This window comes from Neofelis nebulosa, chromosome 5 (genome assembly GCF_028018385.1).
Source record: "Neofelis nebulosa isolate mNeoNeb1 chromosome 5, mNeoNeb1.pri, whole genome shotgun sequence".
NCBI classification, from domain to species: Eukaryota; Metazoa; Chordata; class Mammalia; order Carnivora; family Felidae; genus Neofelis; species Neofelis nebulosa.
This window is the reverse complement of record NC_080786.1, coordinates 29,571,167-29,588,537: the sequence shown is the minus strand read 5'-3', so window position 1 is coordinate 29,588,537 and position 17,371 is coordinate 29,571,167. Positions and strand designations below refer to the sequence as shown.

Here is a 17,371-nt window from a genome sequence, read left to right as displayed (position 1 = left end):
GTCCACCAGGAAGTGTGTTCTCAGTGGCCTGTCTGGTTTAGGCAGGTGCACGCCTCACCCCTCTACCAGGATCCATGGGGGTTGGTCCTGGGGGCTCCTCCCACTGGATGTGGCCCTTGAGGAACCCTCAACTCTTCAAGTAGTACTTGGAACTGGGTGGTGGAGGGGGGGTCACCCTGCAGGGGACAGGGAGCCAGCCCAGAAGTCTGTGGAAAGCACCGATGCCTTTGTGTGCGGTTTGGGAGGAGGACTCATCCCACCTACACTGGAGCGCTCGGGGAGTTCCTGACCTCTGCTCAGATATAGACATTCTGCCTCAAGGGCCGACTGCTCAGCACTTTTTTCTGGGCATTAAAGTCACTGAAAAAGAAAAGTCGAAGTCCCTGGGGCAGGGGGAGGGGGATGCCGCACCATTTCCTGGCAGCAAAGCTATTAAACTTTCAAGTCCCAGTACTTAGCTGCTTGACAATCTGGAAGCCACCCAGCCTCACGCATTCTAGCTACAGCAGTTAGTTCCAGTTAAAGTGTGCTTGGCTAAGGATCAATCACCGTTTCTGACAGTTTTTTTTTTTTTTTTTCCAAATTAAAAGCGAAACAGAGGAGGAGAAAAAGGAGGTTCATCTTAGTGGTTAAACTCCTCACAGAGAATGGCCCTTGTTGACTATGACTCTGTCTTTTCAGACAGTGGGCGCTCACAGTATACCCTTTTAGGGTCTGGGGTGTGAGGCAGGACTGACCCTGTTGTTATAAATGAGTATAACATGAGGACTTTCATAATATATTGAGGGTGGAAACAACATTGAATTGGTCCTGGCTGGGACACTAATTCAAAGGGGGAACTTAATCTCTGTAGGTCTCAGTTTCTTTGTCTATAAAATGGCAGCTATAGGGTGAATTATGTCCCCCCTCAAATTCATATATTGGAGTCCTAACTCCTAGGACTTCAGAAGGTGATTGCAGATAGAGCCTTTAAAGAGGTGATAAAACCTTAGAGGAGAAAACAGACAACAGCCTCTTTGACCTTACTCGACTTGTCTCTGAAGGAAAGGGAAACAAAAGCAAAAATAATCTATTGGGACCTCATCAAGATAAAAAAAAGTCTGCACAGCAAAGGAAACAATCAACAAAACTAAAAGGCAACTGAAGGAATGGGATAAGATATTTGCAAATGACCTATCAGATAAAGGATTAGTATCTAAAATCTATAAAGAACTTACCAAACGCAACACCCAAAAAACAAATAATACAGTGAAGAAATGGGCAAAAGACAGGAATAGACACTTTTCCAAAGAAGACATCCAGATGGCCAACCGACACATGAAAAAATGTTCAACATCGCTCATCATCAGGGAAATACAAATCAAAACCACACCGAGATGTCACCTCACGCCTGTCAGAATGGCTAAAATTAACAACTCAGGAAACAACAGATGTTGGTGAGGATGTGGAGAAACGAGAACACACTTGCACTTTTGGTGGAAATGCATACTGGTGCAGCTGCTCTGGAAAACAGTGTGGAGGTTCCTCAAAAAAATTAAAAATAGAACTACCCTATGACCCAGCTATAGCACTACTAGGAATTTATCCAAAGGATACAGGAGCACTGATTCATAAGGGCACATGTACCCCAATGTTTATAGCAGTGCTATCGACAATAGCCAAATTATGTAAAGAGCCCAAATGTCCATTAACTGATGAATGGATAAAGAAGATGTGGTTTATATATACAATGGAATACTACTTAGCAATGAGAAAGAATGAAATCTTGCCATTTGCAACAACGTGGATGGAAATGGAGGGTATTATGCTAAGTGAAATAAGTCAGTCAGAGAAAGACAGATATATGTTTTCACTCATATGTGGAATTTGAGAAACTTAACAGAAGACCATGGGGGAAGGGAAGGGGAAAAATAGTTTCAGAGAGGGAGAAACACTGTAAGAGACTTAAATACAGAGAATAAACTGAGGGTCAATGGGTGGGTGGTAGGGAGAGGGGAAAATGGGTGATGGGCATTGAGAGGGCACTTGTTGGGATGAGCACTGGGTGTTGTATGCAAACAATGAACCATGGGAATCTACTCCTGAATCCAAGAGCACACTGTATACAATGTCTGTTAGCTAACTTGACAGTAAATTATATTTAGAAAATAAACAAATAAAGAGGTGATTAAGGGGCACTCGGTTTGCTCAGCTGGTTGGGTGTCCAACTTCGGCCCAGGTTACGATCTCGTGGTTTGTGAGTTCGAACGCCATATCGGGCTCTCTCCTGTCAGCCTGTCAGTGCGGAGCCTGCTTCAGATCCTCTCTCTGCCCCTTCCCTGCTTATGCTCTCCCAAAAACAAACAAATATTTTTTAAAAAATTAAAAAATAAAGAGGTGATTAAGTTAAAATGATGCTGTGGGGGTGGGGCCCCAATCCAGTTCCACAGGTGTCCTTATGAGAAGAGGAAGTCTGGGCATACATGTCCAGAGGGAAGACCATGTGAAGACACGGGGAAGGATGGCCATGGAGAAACCAAGGAGAGAGGTCTCAGAAAAACAACGCTGACACCTCGATCTCAGACTTCCAGTCTCCAGACCAGAGGGCATAAATTCTGCTGTTCACGCCATCCTGCCTGTGGTACTCTGTTAATGCTTATGTCACGCAAAATGAGCGTCGCACGGAGGACTGCTTTCATCGTGAAGTGTGGACAGTCATCTTCATGAGACTTATCACAGCACTTGGTTTTCTCAGGAGACATTGGAGGGGAACCTGTAGAACCCCTAGAGTGACTGTACCTCCTCCAGGGGGTGGCTGGGATGTGGGCAAAAAACCCCAGGAATTCAGGGGCCTGCCTGTAGTGCCTGGCAGGGCTGGCCTGGGGGTGCAGACTCCACACTGAGGGGCCCTGGGCTTCCTCCCAGTCACCTGCAGGCCCTCTGAAATACCACCAGAAGCAATTCACTTCCCAAGCAGGGCTCCTTAGGGACAGGGACAGTGAACTCTAGAGATGCCTCAGGGCTTCACCTCCTTGCCTCATTTAGGCCTCACAACACTGCAGGAGAGAGTTTTCACCGAGGCTCTGAGACAAGCCCAGGTTTCCTTGGCAAGTAAATAATAATAAATCCATCTGTCAGTTCAGCTTCCTCCTCAGCGTTGGCTGGGAGTGGGTCTGAGGAATGAGGATGAGGAAGGTGTGTAGTCGCAGGCTGGGGATGATGCTTGCAAGTGCTCCTGAGGGCAGCACTGGGGGGGGGGGGGTGGGCGGAGCTGTGGAAGGGTGCCCAGAGGGAGGGGTGTGAAGGGAGGGGGTGCTGAGGGAGGGGCAGGGTACTAGTGGGGGTATGGAGGGAGGGGGGCCTAGAGGGAGGGGCAGGGTACTGGTGGGGGCTAGAGGGAGGGGGGCCTGGAGGGAGGGTCTGTGGAGAGAGAGAAGGCCTGGAGGGAGGAGCAGGGTAATGGTGGGGGCAGGCAGGTGTGGGCATTTAGAATTCAGGCAGGGTATTTTTCCTCTGTACAACTTTGCCCAGAGTCTGTGGAAGGGGCCTTTCTAACTTCATTTCTCTCTGAATACTGTGGTGTTTCCTCTAAGACTTATTCAGAGTTATTCACTGGCCCTCGAAAGAAATAAATAGAAAGTCCCAGTCGTTTTCTGAGAGCAGGTTGCTTTTGTGACGGACATTCCCTGTGCACAGCTTTTCACTACTTACTGATAACAGCTGAAGTAACTTCTCATTTCTGCTGAGTATTGAATTTGTGACAGTCAGCTCTATTAGCTCGTTTATAACCAGATAAATGAGTCTTTCTGTGCATTTCTCCAGCCAGACGATGATAAACTGGGTTTTATTTCCCTAAATTGAGTCCTCGGCTTCAGTGGATCTGCATGAACCCTGTGGAGGAGTGCTGGGCACCTTGGTTCACCCATTCTTTTGATAATTTCCTGTAAGGAACCATCACGTTTGCCCTTGGCACCTGTGCCACCTGCCTGGATGAAATTTTAATTTAGTGCTTCTGGAGAGTGTAGGCCACTACGAAGTCTTGCCTATTGCTCTTACACATGCTTCTGTAATTTGGTTGGGTTTTTGCTTTGAGACGAGAGTGTTGAGATGAGCCTTCTTTCCCACCAGGACATGTCAGTAGCTTCTGTGAGGTTGTGAGGGCTTCGCCCACCCTGGCCCGGCTGGAACACCCCCTCTCCCAACCCAAGTCGCTGGCAGGAGTTTTATTTATTACTTCATTAAAAAAAAATTTTTTTTAACGTTTATTTATTTTTTTGAGACAGAGACAGAGCACAAGCGGGGGAGGGGCAGAGAGAGAGGGAGACCCAGAATTCCAAGCAGGCTCCAGGCTCTGAGCTGTCAGCACAGAGCCCGACAGGGGGCTCGAACTCACGGACCGTGAGATCATGACCTGAGCCGAAGTTGAATGCTTAACCGACTGAGCCACCCAGGCTCCCCTATTACTTCATTTTTTAAATTTTAGGTAAAATATACCAACATTGCAAAAAGAATAATCGCCCGAAGTACGCCTGCTCCTACCCTTGTCTCCGTCCCTCACTAGGAGCATCTGCTGCTACCACCCCTGGTGTATGCTTTGAGTCTGCCTTCCCACATGGAAACAAAACAAAACACACAGAGTGCAGCATAGCATAGATGGGGTTTTGCAGCCTGCCTTTTTCCTCAAAAATATACACTGGTGCCAGTCCCACATCAGTACATAACAAGCTTCCTAGTTCTTTTCCTCCAGCCACAGAGGATTCTGCTGTGTTAGTTAGCTATATTGGACATTCAGGCTGTTGCCAGTATTTCGGTGTGGTGTGGGATTTTAGGAGGCTTTCTGCCCGTAACTTCAGGGTTCCCATTTGAAACCTTGAATGTGTCCGATTCTGTATTCAGCCCTGGCTGTGCAACCATCTGCTGGCCACATTTTGTGTACTGGGGCACACCCACTCCACACCACGGACTTAGAATAGAGAGCTGAGGGGGACAGTGCAGAGACCGGGAAGAGCTTGCTGCCTGGTGGTGAGAATGAAAACCCTCAGCATAAATGATGCCATCTAGCCGCCCCCCTGCCCCACCCCGGTCCAGCCACTAAGGAGCCTGACCACACCGTGGCATGGCTTCTGTCAGCCCAGACTATGTTCCTAGCATGGACCTAGGCCCCTTAAAATGCCTGCCTGAGAAAGGTCAATGCTGCCAAAAGAATTTACTCTTCCTTCCAGCTAAAACCTGACAAAAAGCCCCTGACCTCCCTTTTCCTTGGCAGTTATTTTAGGAAACTCGAAATTGTAAATCCTTTATCTGCTGCCTTTGAGAGGTAAATCTACAATTCAGAATTTTGCTTCAAGGACCTGGGAACCATCTCTGTGAAATGCACACTTTGAGGAGATAGTTCCCTGTCTCCCAGTTCCTGTGGGAGGGTCGGATGCTGACTTTGGTGGGCGTCTTTCTCCAATTCGCTCCTGTCATAAAGCTATGAGAAGTGTGTTTCTCCTTTGGATAAGCACCAATTAGCAAACACAGATGGCCTGATCATAGACCACCCCCTCCTTTAACCTCCTTCAGCACTTTTCCTTTGGCACACCCAGCATTTAAAAAGCCTTCTGTCTTTTGTTTCAGTGGAGTTGAGCTCAGTTCTGTATCCTCAAGTGTCTCTCTTCTACTGCAGTAGTCTGAATAAGGTATGTCTTGCCAATTTTAACAAGTGTTCAGGGCAAAATTTCTCTTTGACAGTTGAGAAGTCTGCCTCATGCATAGACTGCTCTGTGGATGGTCAGACCGTTTCCTGATTCCCAACCTTCGTCCAGGTGGGGCCCCGGTCTGAAGGGCCATCTTCTGGCATGTTCTGTGGGTCCCACATTGAGTGTCATCCTCCTGGGGTATCCTCACTGAGGACCAGTGAATACCCTGTCTCTTCTCTAAACTCCCGCAGCATGGGTGGGTTGAATGACTCATGAATCCACGTGTGTGAACACAGTTGTTTATGTTACTACTCACTTAATATCTGTAGCTTCTCCTTTATTCAATTCCACAAATTTAATTGGGCATTGGTTATACATGTAGCAACGTACAAGCATTATTTCATCCATATACCCATCATCCAGCTCCAATGATTATAAATGCATGGCCTATTTTGTTTCCCCTACATCCCCTCACATTCCTACTACACTTCAGATTCTTTTGAACAAATTCCAGATATCATTATTTCTTCTTCATATATTTCAGTATGTAGTGTTAAATTATAAAAATGCTTTAAAAATAACTTCTAAAAACATCTAAAAATGACATCTAAATATTAATAACAATTCCTCAAATACCCAGTTCATCTTTCCTCAATTGTCTAATTTTTAGTTTGTTTGGATAGTGGTTCAAATAATGTCCATTTTAGTGGGGTGATATGTCAGTTTAATCTTTTTTAATGTATAGCTGTACCTCATCTCCCTTTTTGCTCCTTGCAGCGTTTTCTTGTTGAAAACATTGGGTGTTTAGTTCTATAGTTTCCCCAGTCTGCGTTTTGCTGATTTCATCGCAGTGGGTGCCAATAAACATGTTCATCTGACCTCTGCATTTTCTGTAAACTCGTAGTTTTATTTTGAAGCTTAATCACATTCAGTTTTCTTTTTCTTTTCTGGTAAGACTATATCATAGGTGATGTTGTGTACTCTACTGGGGGGTACCTGTCTGCTGGTTTCTCTTTTTGTGATATTAGCAGCCATTTGATGATTGTTATTGCCTAGATCCAATTTTTAAATTATGTTTGCAAAGTGGTGCTATTTGAATTCTATTTTAATGATTAATATTAGTTATAAATATAAATAAAATGTTAATAGTTACATTATTATTTATTTTTTAGCTGTATTATTTCTAAAAAAAGATAATTACTCTCTTCTTTTTTTTTTTTCATTAATGCTGATGGATCTACAGTTCTTATAGGAAAGGTAGGAAAAATGACTAATTCTTTCTAGTTATTTACCAGGTTTCAAAATAATGAGTTGGTTCCCAGTGGACTCCAACACAACTAATAAGTGGGATTTTTTTTTTTTTTTGTATTATACTGAACTCATAGATTTAAACATACTTGATGTGTCTCAATGCCTTGTGGTTAATATTCTTATTGATATGTAGTCGTCTTTGTTTAGTGGGAGCTTATTCAAATTGTCTCCTAAGTCTTTTCACATGACTCTAGCAGTTCTTTATAGCTTCCTTGGTTTTGTATGATAAGAGGTTTCAGATTCATCTCTTACACTTCCTGTTCCCAAACCTGGATTCAGCCATTTCTCTAACTAAGGAGCCTCAGTTCTTGTAATGAAAGATGGTACTTAGTGATCCAAATCAGAAGCTAAAAATACTCATTGCTAGTGGGTTGACAATTGTTTCTAGGTCTTTTCACTGGCCAGAGTTAGGAAATGGGTATATATTTATTTTGGGACCACATACACCATGATTTTAAATGGATAATTTCAATTCAAATTCAGGACTAGAGAATTGTCACTAAACTTTATCTGCTTTACAAGTGTGTCTCCATTTATCCATACTAAAAGTCTCAGATCTCAATGACACAAATAGAATTACTCTTTTGCTTTATCCCACAGTACAACACACACACACACACACACACACACACACACACACACCAGTGTCAGAATAACAATATGAACAATATCATTACTGAAAATGATTTAATAAGATTTTTTTTCAGTACTCTTTGCATCCCACTAGGGATGTGCAAATTACTTTAGTATAAAAGTCACTTTTATAATTCCGCAAAAATATTTTCATGGTTCCAAAGTCATCTCCACATAACAAGATAAATTAAAAGAATTCTAGTGCCTATTCCTTTCCCCTCTACCCTACTCCCTCCATTCTCCTATAAATGATCATTTAAAAACATCTGTGGTTTTTATTTTCAATTACAAGTGAATATGTATGTATATGTTCATATATCTTCCTCTTCCTTAGATAAATGGTAGAATGAAATACACACTATCTCCACCTTGCTTTTTAACTCAACAATACATCTTGGAGATCATCACTCCATAATACTTACAGAGCTCTTCCTCATTCCTTTTGTGGATGTATCATTGCTTATTCAGCTAGTCCCCTATTGCTAAGTATTTGGGTTTTTTCCAGTCTCTTGCCATTATAGCTATGATTGAAATGAACAACCTTGTGCGTACTTCTTGTTCATGTGTTTGCCAGGTTATCATCAGGAGAGATTCCTAGAAGTGGGATTGCTGGATTAAATCACATGAATGCATATATAGTTTGTCTAGATATTGCCAAGTTCTTCTCCATAGGCATTCTAACATTCTATTCCCATCAGCGCTGTGTGGAATTGGCTGCTTCCCTAGCACTTCACCAACAAAATAGATTGACACGCTTTTGGAGTTTTGTCAATCTGATAAGTGAAAAGGATATCTCAGGTAGGTTTTTGTTTTGTTTTGTTCGTATTTCTCTTATCATGGGTGAAGTTGGACATCCTTTTACGTGGTTAGAGCCATTTTCATTTATTTTATGTCAACTCTCCATTTGTGTCTCCAGCCTATGTAACAGTAAGCACATTGTTGGCTTTTATTTTAAAACCTCAAATTCTAAATGCTGTTTATAGAATAGAGGTATTAATCCTTTGAATTCAAAGTTGCAAATACTTTTTTCTAGTTTGTCATTTATCTTTTAGTTTTGCTTATGGTGTTATTTTGTGATGCAAAATTTAAAATTTTTTGGTAATAAAATTAACAGTATTTTCCTTTATTGCTTTTAGATTTTGAATTATATCAAGGAAGACTTCTTCCACACCCAGGTTATAAAGGAATTCACCCATGCTTTCTACTTGTATGGTTTCCTTTTTTACATTTAAAAAATGTATCCAAATGGGATATATTTGGAATTGATTTAGGGAACAGTGAAGGATGGATCCAATTTTATTTTCCTTATGACTATCTAGTTGTCTGAATACCATTTATTAAAAAATCCATCATTTCCTCCATTAGATTCAAATAGTGCATTTATCAATACTAAATTTCTGTATGTAGCAGGGCCTACTTTTGAATTTTATATTTTGTTCCATTGGTCTTCTTATCTTTTATGGGCCAATATGGAACTGTTTTGTGAATGAGATTCTAGTATATTTCAATGTCTGGGAGAGCTGACGTTTCCCTCCTTGCTCTCCTCTTTCAGTTTTTCTTTTTGGCTATGCTTGCCTTTATGTTTAAAAAATTATTTTTTAATGTTTTATTTATTCTTGAGAGAGAGACAGACAGTATGAACAGGGGAGGAGCAGAGCAAGAGAGGGAGACACAGAATCCGAAGCAGCCTCCAAGCTCTGAGGTGTCAGCACACAGCTGGACACAGGGCTCGAACTCACAGACCGTGAGATCATGACCGGAGCCGAAGTCGGATGCCCAACTGACTGAGCCACCCAGGCACCCCTCTTGCCTTTATGTTTTTACAAATAAAATTTACAATAAACCCTTGTAGTTCAAAAAAAAAAAAAAACCTCTATGATATTGTAAAATTAGGATTGCATTAAATATGTAAATTAACTTAGGGAGAACTGATTTTTCTTGAGTCTTTATATTCAAGCGCATGGTCTTTGTTTCTGTTTATGCCTTTCAAGAAGAGTTTTATTATTGTCTCATATACATTTTGGACATTTCTTGTTAAGTTTATTTAGAGTTATTTTAATTTTTGCTATCATAAATGAGATGGCAGCCATTTATATGTGAAATAAACATATGTCTATATGTGCGTATATATATATTTAACATATATCTTTAATGTGTATAACCTGCTACTTTCCTAAATTAACTTATTTTCTATTGTACAGTTTTCATGTGGATCCTTTTGGGCTTTCCAGAAAGACCAGCATTTTCCTTCTTTCTTTCCAGTCCTTATACCTCCAATTCCTTTCTCTTGTGTGGCATTAACTGTGACCTCTGACCAGTGTTCCAAAACAGTAAAGATAGTGGGCATCCTTATCTTGTTCTTAATTTCTATAGGAAGTCCTCTTGTATTTCTTTCTTAGCTATTTTATCATGTCAAGAAAGTCTCCAATTATCCTTATTATTCAGGTGAGAAATCAAGATGTAGCAAGATCAGTGAAGAATTTGCTGTCAGTCTTTGTAGCCCATCCCCTATTTTTTGTCACTGGGACAGCCCAGTCCTCTACTCTTCAACATGGCCGGCGCATTTTAAGAGATCTTACGAGATTTGACAATGAGCCTCCAATGACAGCACTCCTTCTCCCCCCCCCCCCCCCCCCCCCGTATTCTGTAGCAGAGTTTTGCTTCTGCACAGATATCCTCTACTTAGCAGAGCTAGAACCCCCAGGAAATCAGAAACTACCCTTCTTAGAAAGCAGTTTCGTGACTGCCTATATTTCTGGACCAAGACCCTTGGGGGAAGCCTCATGCCTCCTTCCCTGCCTCTGCTCCCTCCAAAGATTTCTTCCACTCTTATATGTCACTCTCCCTGAGAGGAAGTCTCCTAAATACATTTTTTTCTCCATAAAGTAACATTTCTAATGATACTTTAGTGTCCTTTATAACTTGGCTAACAAAGTAGTTAACTTACTGGCCTCCTCTGACCAAAGTACATGTACAGTACTCAGAAGAGATGGGGTGGTTTATCTTGGGTAAATTTATGCAGGGTGTTGCAGATACTAAAATAGCTCAGGGTTCTTTCTCTCTCCCCCTTTCAGGGACACCAGGTTGTGAATCATGAACAATGATCAGGGGCACTGGGGGCTGGGGCTGGGGGGTTAGTTCTTGTTTCTTTTTCTTTTAAAACAAAACCAAAAAACCCTGTTAGGACCACAGGTTCTGTGGGGAGAGAAACTGGCCCTCACCTGGATTGGCTAAGTTTCCAGCAGTTCCCCCAAATAGGCAGATCCCCAGAGTATGGGTCTCTCTTTGCAAGGACAGAAAGAGGAACTGTGAAAGGCAGGAAAAATATTCAAATCAGGTTCATTTTAAATTCTAATTCTCTTGCTTTTTAATGATTTCGATTTCCCCTTTCTTCCAGCTAACAACCTTTGCTGTGTGAGGTGTAAGCTGCTGTTTTCTCCCACGGAGACCAATAATTTCAGTGGAAACCAAAGCCTCCACGTTCCCCTTTCTTTCCCAGGCAGCATCTCTCTGGCCTTGGCCTTGGCTTGCTCCCTGTGCTCTGAGACTCTGCCTCCATGGCTGCATCTCTTCTGTCCCAGTCTCCTTTTCTCTGCAGCTCTGAGACAGGGAGGCTGCCTAATTCCAAGCTTGTGTTTGGCCTATTTGAAGATGAAAGGGTCTGACATTGCTGCCAGAACTTATTATGAGCACCATTCACTTGGCAAGAGAAGTCGGGAGCACTCGGCAAAGCAGGAGAGGAAAAGAGTCAGTTTCTGCCCAAGCAATGGGCAGGGACTGTGCCCTCTTTGGCCTCTGGGGCCATCACCTGAGAGTTTTACTGTCTGTTTTTACTGCTTAGCAGAAGTGGCTGAGTTTCTAATATAACTGAGGAGTGGGGAGAGAGAGGTTTGGAAGTGAAAAGGGACTTTGTATACATTAACCCTAGCAGGATTGGCTATGTGATTTGTGGGTCCTCATGCAGAAGGAAAACATGGAGCTCCTTGTTCCAAAGGCAGGGGGTAAAGTGCTTTGAAAGGTGGTAAAATATAAAATAAATAAATAATGGTGGCAAAATATAAAACTCTGTGGTTTTTCTCTTGTCTTGTCATGGTAATTTTTGCTAGTTAATCTTGCACATCCTCAGACACAAGGATACTCAAGGGGGCAAATGCAAACTCTTCTAGGCCCCCCGGGGGCCCTGCCCCACTATTTGGGGCACTGTGTGGTATACCAACTGCTTGGTTAGCCTTCCTTTCCTGCCTGGCATCTGCCTTTCCCACAGACTGGCCACTCTGACCCATGGAGGATAGGCAACGCTAAGAGGATTGAACTTCAGTGTGGCCCTGCAGGTGCCTGGGTCAAGGGTAGACAAGAGGCTCGCCCTTCCCCTCTAGCTGCCTTCTAGATGCAGTGTGGTGCTGCCATTCCTGGTTCTGTGCCACACCCCAGGAAGCAACCCGCCCCTCCCTGAGCCTGTGACGAGGCCCTAACTGGAGTTGGTGGTGGGTGGGGGCCTGGGGTTCCCAGGGTCGCAGGACTGAGCAGCTGAGAGCTTTGGATTCTCGGAGCCCAGACACTCTTAGCATGGCATGGCTGCCTCTGAAGCCTGTGTGAGGGGAGGCAGCACTTTCTGAAATAAATGAATTGCTGGTAGTCTGTTCTCTAGGCCTGGAAGAGGTTAGGGGCCCTGGTTGGGGTGGGCCCCTCTTGCAGTTCTATGGGAACTGGCTGGTTGGTGGGTCTAGGGCTCCATGACAAAGCACGCTGGAAGGCAGTGGGGGCCCCCATTCCCCAGTGGGAAAGGCTTTGTCTCTGATTAGCCAGAAGTTGGGTTTCTGAGTAGCCAGAAGTTGGGCCTGCCTTTTGAGGACAGATAGGGCTTGTGAAGGAGCTATCATCGCACGGCTGTTGGGTGAAGAGGACTCTTGGGGTGGAGAAAGGAAGAAGGGATCCAGCTAAGGCCCTGAAGGGGGGCCATGGCCTCCAGAGGTGAGTCCCTTGGTCTGAGGCTCAGCCCCCAGGGGACTGGGGTAGAGTGTTCTCAGGACGGCCTGCTGCCTGTGCATCGTACTTTACAGTTCCCAATGCACCTTTTTGCATCTTATTTCATCTCATGCACACAGCGACCCTGGGCAGTGCTCATTCATTTTATAGATAGTGAAAGGGGGACATAGAGCAAAGGAATGGCTGGTCCACATAAGTGGCAGAACCAGGATTTGAAGCGGGGCCCCACTCACGGTTGAGCATCAATCCTGTACATGGCTCCAGGTAGCTGCAATGCTGTGAGTGAAGCAGTCTCTCTAAGCTGTTAGTCACTAATTTTACTGGGTCCGTAACATTCAGTTAACCCCCTTAACAGTTCTCCTCAGTAGATAAAGTAATCCCCAAATGGCAAATGAGGAGACAAGTTGAGAGAAGTTAAGTAACTGACCCAAAGGCACCCAGTGAGCAGGTGGCAGAGCCAACATCCAAATGTAAGTTCACTGTAAGCTGAACTAGTTTAAGCTCTTTCCAGTCTTTCCACTGGTGGGGACAGCTGGTTCTTCCTAAGTGGCCAAGAGTGCGAGGGCACGGCCAGGCAAGGGACCACAGGACAACATGGTAACTAACTACCACCGTGGATGTGTGTAGAGGCTGTCATGAGATCACAGAAGGAACAGGGGGAGCATCACAAAGGAGCAGGCTGAGGACACGCAGTTGTGTTCAGGGTCTCTTAGGTGGGTGATGTGGCTGGGACAGAGACGTGGCTTCATGAGGGCTTGGGGACTGAGCCCAGAGTCATGGATTGTGTCCTGACAGTGATGAGGAGTCCAGAAAGGTGTTGGGCAGGGACATAATACAGTCAGATCCCATATGTCCAAAAGATGATGCTGGTGACTGGTAGAGAACACCAGGAAGGAGAGCAGGCATGAGCAAAGCCATCTTAAAGCTTTATGTTGAAGCCTGGAGGGGTAGAAAGCGTGGGTCAGCTTTGTAACTGCAACAAAGGAAAATTAATGTGCATATGTAGAATTTTCTTTGGTTCTTTGTGGCGGAACAGAGCTTAATATGGCTGGAAGGCTGGGCTGTGTGATACAGAAATAACTTCATTTTACAGGTTGGTCTAACTGTATCTTCAAGTTCATGCTTTAAAAAAAGGAAGAAAAAGAGAACTCTGTAGTCATATGAAGGATCTCACTTATGGTCATTTAATGTTTATTTATTTCTGAGACAGAGAGAGACAGAGTGTGAGTGGGGGAGGGGCAGAGGGAGACACAGAATCTGAAGCAGGCTCCAGGCTCTGAGCTGTCAGCACAGAGCCCGACGCGGGGCTCGAACTCACAAACCATGAGATCATGACCTGAGCCGAAGTCGGTCTCTCCACCAACTGAGCCACCCAGGCGCCCCAGTTATGGTCATTTAAGAGGAAAATGACCAGCAGTGTCAGGGCTGAATGTCTTGGCATCCAGCCTTTGCTTTGGCAGCCCTGTGGCTGTGCTGCTGTCATGGTGTAGCTTTCTGACCTGTAGTCTACCTGCAGGCAGGAACCACGCAACTTACATATCTATGTATTTGCTGTAATAGCCACAGCATTAGATCCGTTTTACGGATAAGGCCAATGATGCATAGAGAAGTTGAGTAAGTTGCCCAATCTCCTGTAGCTAGCTACAGTTGAATATGGACTATGTTTTGTGGCCATACTTTCTGACTTAGAAATCAGGATGCCTGACTTCTCATGAAAAGCCTGTGTGGCATCTGAATGTGAGAAATTGTCCTGCACATGCTGAAATATTGGAATATCTGGGGACAGCCTGGTGGTTTATAGGACACAAATATTTGGACTCAGGGCTGCCAGGGAGGATCTGGGAGGGATGGCTGTCTTAGATTCGACAGCTTTAAGCCCCAAGCTGCTCTTAAGTTGGCTTTCTCTCACAGCCCAGATCAATGAAAGCAGGACAACGGCTCCAGAGGAAAGCCAAGAGGACAGTATTGCACATCACACATACTGAGCTGACAGCTGAGCAGTGATTGCCTATGAGCCCATGAAGGAGAAGCATCCTGGGATGAAAGGGGAGGCAGGCAGGGAATGGGGAGCCTCTCAGTGTTCCTGCTCTGCATCACCCAGTCACACACAAATGGAGGCTTGTGACCTCCTCTCAGGGGACTGCGTGCTGGGCCTCAGGGTACAAGGGCAGTTCCTAGCTGAGTTGGAGGCTGATCTAGCTCAGAGGGATCCTAAGGCCAGCCTTTGTCGGGTGGAGGTGGGGGAGGGAAGGGACAAGAAAGAGCCACCCACAGAGACCTGATGAGATATGCAATGCTGGCTGGAGTCCCAGTGGTGGAACCATAGGCCGCAGGCCAGACGTGACAGATGAGCTCAGCATTCTGCAGCAATCACCCTGGAGAGCACATCCTGACCAAGCAAGGGGGAATGATGAAACCTCTGTGTCCTGCCCTGTCCCATGAGATAGCCACTGGCCACATGTGGCTATTTAAATCTATTATTATTATTATTATTAATTTATATAGAAAGAAAGAGCACACACAGGGCAGGGCAGAGGGAGAGAGAGAGAGAGAGAGAGAGAGAGAGAGAGAGAATCTTAAGCAGGCTCCACACTCAGCGCTGAGCCTGACCTGGGGCTTGATCTCATAACCCTGGGATCACAACCTGAGCTGAAGTCAAGAGTCAGATGCTCAACTGACTGAGCCACCCAGGAGCCCATATTTACATTTAAATAAAATAAAATAAAATAAACATAAAAATAAAAATTCAATTCCTTATCTTATTAGCCACATTTCACATGTTCAATAGCCATATGTGGCTAGTGGCTACCAGACTGGACAGTGTGGGTATAGGACATTTCAATCACGGCAGAAAGTTCTATTTCAGTGTCAATTATTTCATTAATATTTTAAATATTGACTACATGTTGAAATAACATTTAAAATATACTGAGTTAAATAAGATATGCTAATATTAACTTTACCTGTTTCTTTTTTACTTTTTTTTTACTGTGGGTAATGGAAACTTTTTAATTACCCTGTGGCTCCTATTTCTATTGGACAGCGCTGTAGTCGATGGATACAGGAACACACCCCCATTTATCCATTGTTTTTAATGCCATATCCATTCGATGGTGTTCCATTTGATGATGTCTGTAAAAACCCTTGCTTAATACAAAGGGTACAGAGTCAGCCCAGGCTAATGGGATGAATGCAAGCTTTGGAACTGGAACAATTTGGGCTCAAAGCTCAGCTTCCCTATGGGCTGCATGATCTGGACAAATTACTTAATTTCTTTGTGCCTCAGTTTTCTCATCTGAAAAATACAGTCAGTGAATAAGTCCCTGCCTAGCATTGCTTTGAACACAGGAGACAGTGCATGTACAGGGACTCCTATGGACCTGGCCCTTAGTCTACCTCAGTAAATGGTGACTGTCATTGTTATCACTGTCATCAGTATTTCTGAGCATGAAAGAGTAAGAGGCTATGGTCAGTTTCTTTGGCCTGAGACCATTCACTCCCCTGCCCCTGCCTCAGCATCCTTGCTCTCTGATGATGACCCCCCAGGCATCTGTGAGCATCCTCTCTTGGCCCTACACAAAGCCCTTGGGCATAGCCCACGTACTCACCTGTTGGCAGCTGCTGGCCCAGGAAGCCCTGAGGGCACCCCAGCTTTCGGAGCGTGTGGCCTTGCTCTCCAGGTGCACGCGCAGTTGTGCCTCCAGCTCCTGGCTGACGTTCTCGAGGGCATGAACCTTGGCCATGTATTCCACCAGGCAACCCCCCAGGTCCTCAACGGCACCGAGGTTCCTCTCCAGGCCTGGAGCTGGTGCTGTGGCCAGACCTGAGCTCCGCAGGCCCTGCAGGAAAACACTGCTGATGCCCAGGGCCCGGCGTGTCACGCGGGTGCCCAGGCCACCTGTGTACCCACTGGGCACCATCCCTACATAGACTCTGGGTCCTCGGACGAGACCACCCATGGCATTGGTCCTGGAGGCTGGGGGGCTATCCAGGGAGGATGATGACCATGTTCCCCCAAAGGACGCCCTGTGCCTCTGGAGGGGCAAGCTGGAGCTGGCACCGGTGGGCATGTCCACCACCACTCGCCTGCTGCTCGTCATCCCTTCTGCCTCTGCTGTGCCTAGTGGGCTTACAGAGCCCAGTGACTTTTGGTTTCCAGCCCCAGTGTCCCTGTGGCTCAGTTGTGGGCCTCTCTGGAAGCTCCCCTATCCCCAGGGCTGCTTTGTCTGCTGTTTTCCATGAGCTTCCACCATTCACCGAGCTGAAAGGGAAACAGGCCCTGCCCAGGGCTGCGTGCAGAAAGGCACTCATGCATTCTCTGCAAGGTCATGTGCCTGACCTCCCAGATTTTTCTGCTGGTGATGGGGGTGCTGGATCAGTGCGGACTGTGGGGGTGGCTCATCTGGATTTGTGTACTTTACTACCTAAGAGAGAGCAAGGCAGGCATCAAGCAGCCCATTTCACAGATGAGTAAACTGAGACCCAAAGGCCTCAGATCACAGGTGTAGTGATCCAGGACTGAATCCAGGTGTTCCAGGGCCAATTTCAGAGCTTTCTACATCCTTACATGTGTTGTGTATGTAAATGTGTGAATGTGCATGCACGTCCACACAGGTAATAGAGGATGGAAATGGATGTGAACCAGCCACAGTGGGAGGCAGCCCCATGAACTGAAGAGAAGCAAACCAAACCTGTTGCCTCCCTTCCCCTCCTTCAGTCTTGGTAGCAGCTTCAGGTCCTTCTGTGGCATTTTTCTTCCCCCAACACTGCTGTTTATCAGC

At 45.1% G+C, this 17,371-nt stretch overlaps 1 protein-coding gene and 1 long non-coding RNA gene across 2 annotated transcripts in view; both read right to left on the bottom strand.

Moving 5' to 3' along the window:
- The window catches only part of BFSP2 (beaded filament structural protein 2), a 68,179-nt gene extending 51,360 nt beyond the window's left edge, over nucleotides 1–16,819 (bottom strand). The window contains exon 1 of the mRNA XM_058729921.1: nucleotides 16,199–16,819. Within this exon, the coding sequence (XP_058585904.1) occupies nucleotides 16,199–16,690 (492 nt within the window). The 5' untranslated portion in view covers nucleotides 16,691–16,819. The remainder of the gene's footprint in view (nucleotides 1–16,198) is intronic.
- LOC131511853 (uncharacterized) lies at nucleotides 10,928–13,433 on the bottom strand. Its single transcript, XR_009261777.1, has 2 exons — nucleotides 12,824–13,433; nucleotides 10,928–11,245 (listed from the first exon to the last, which is right to left on the bottom strand). It is a non-coding gene; the product is annotated as an uncharacterized LOC131511853 (long non-coding RNA).
- Nucleotides 16,820–17,371: the final 552 nt, after the last annotated feature.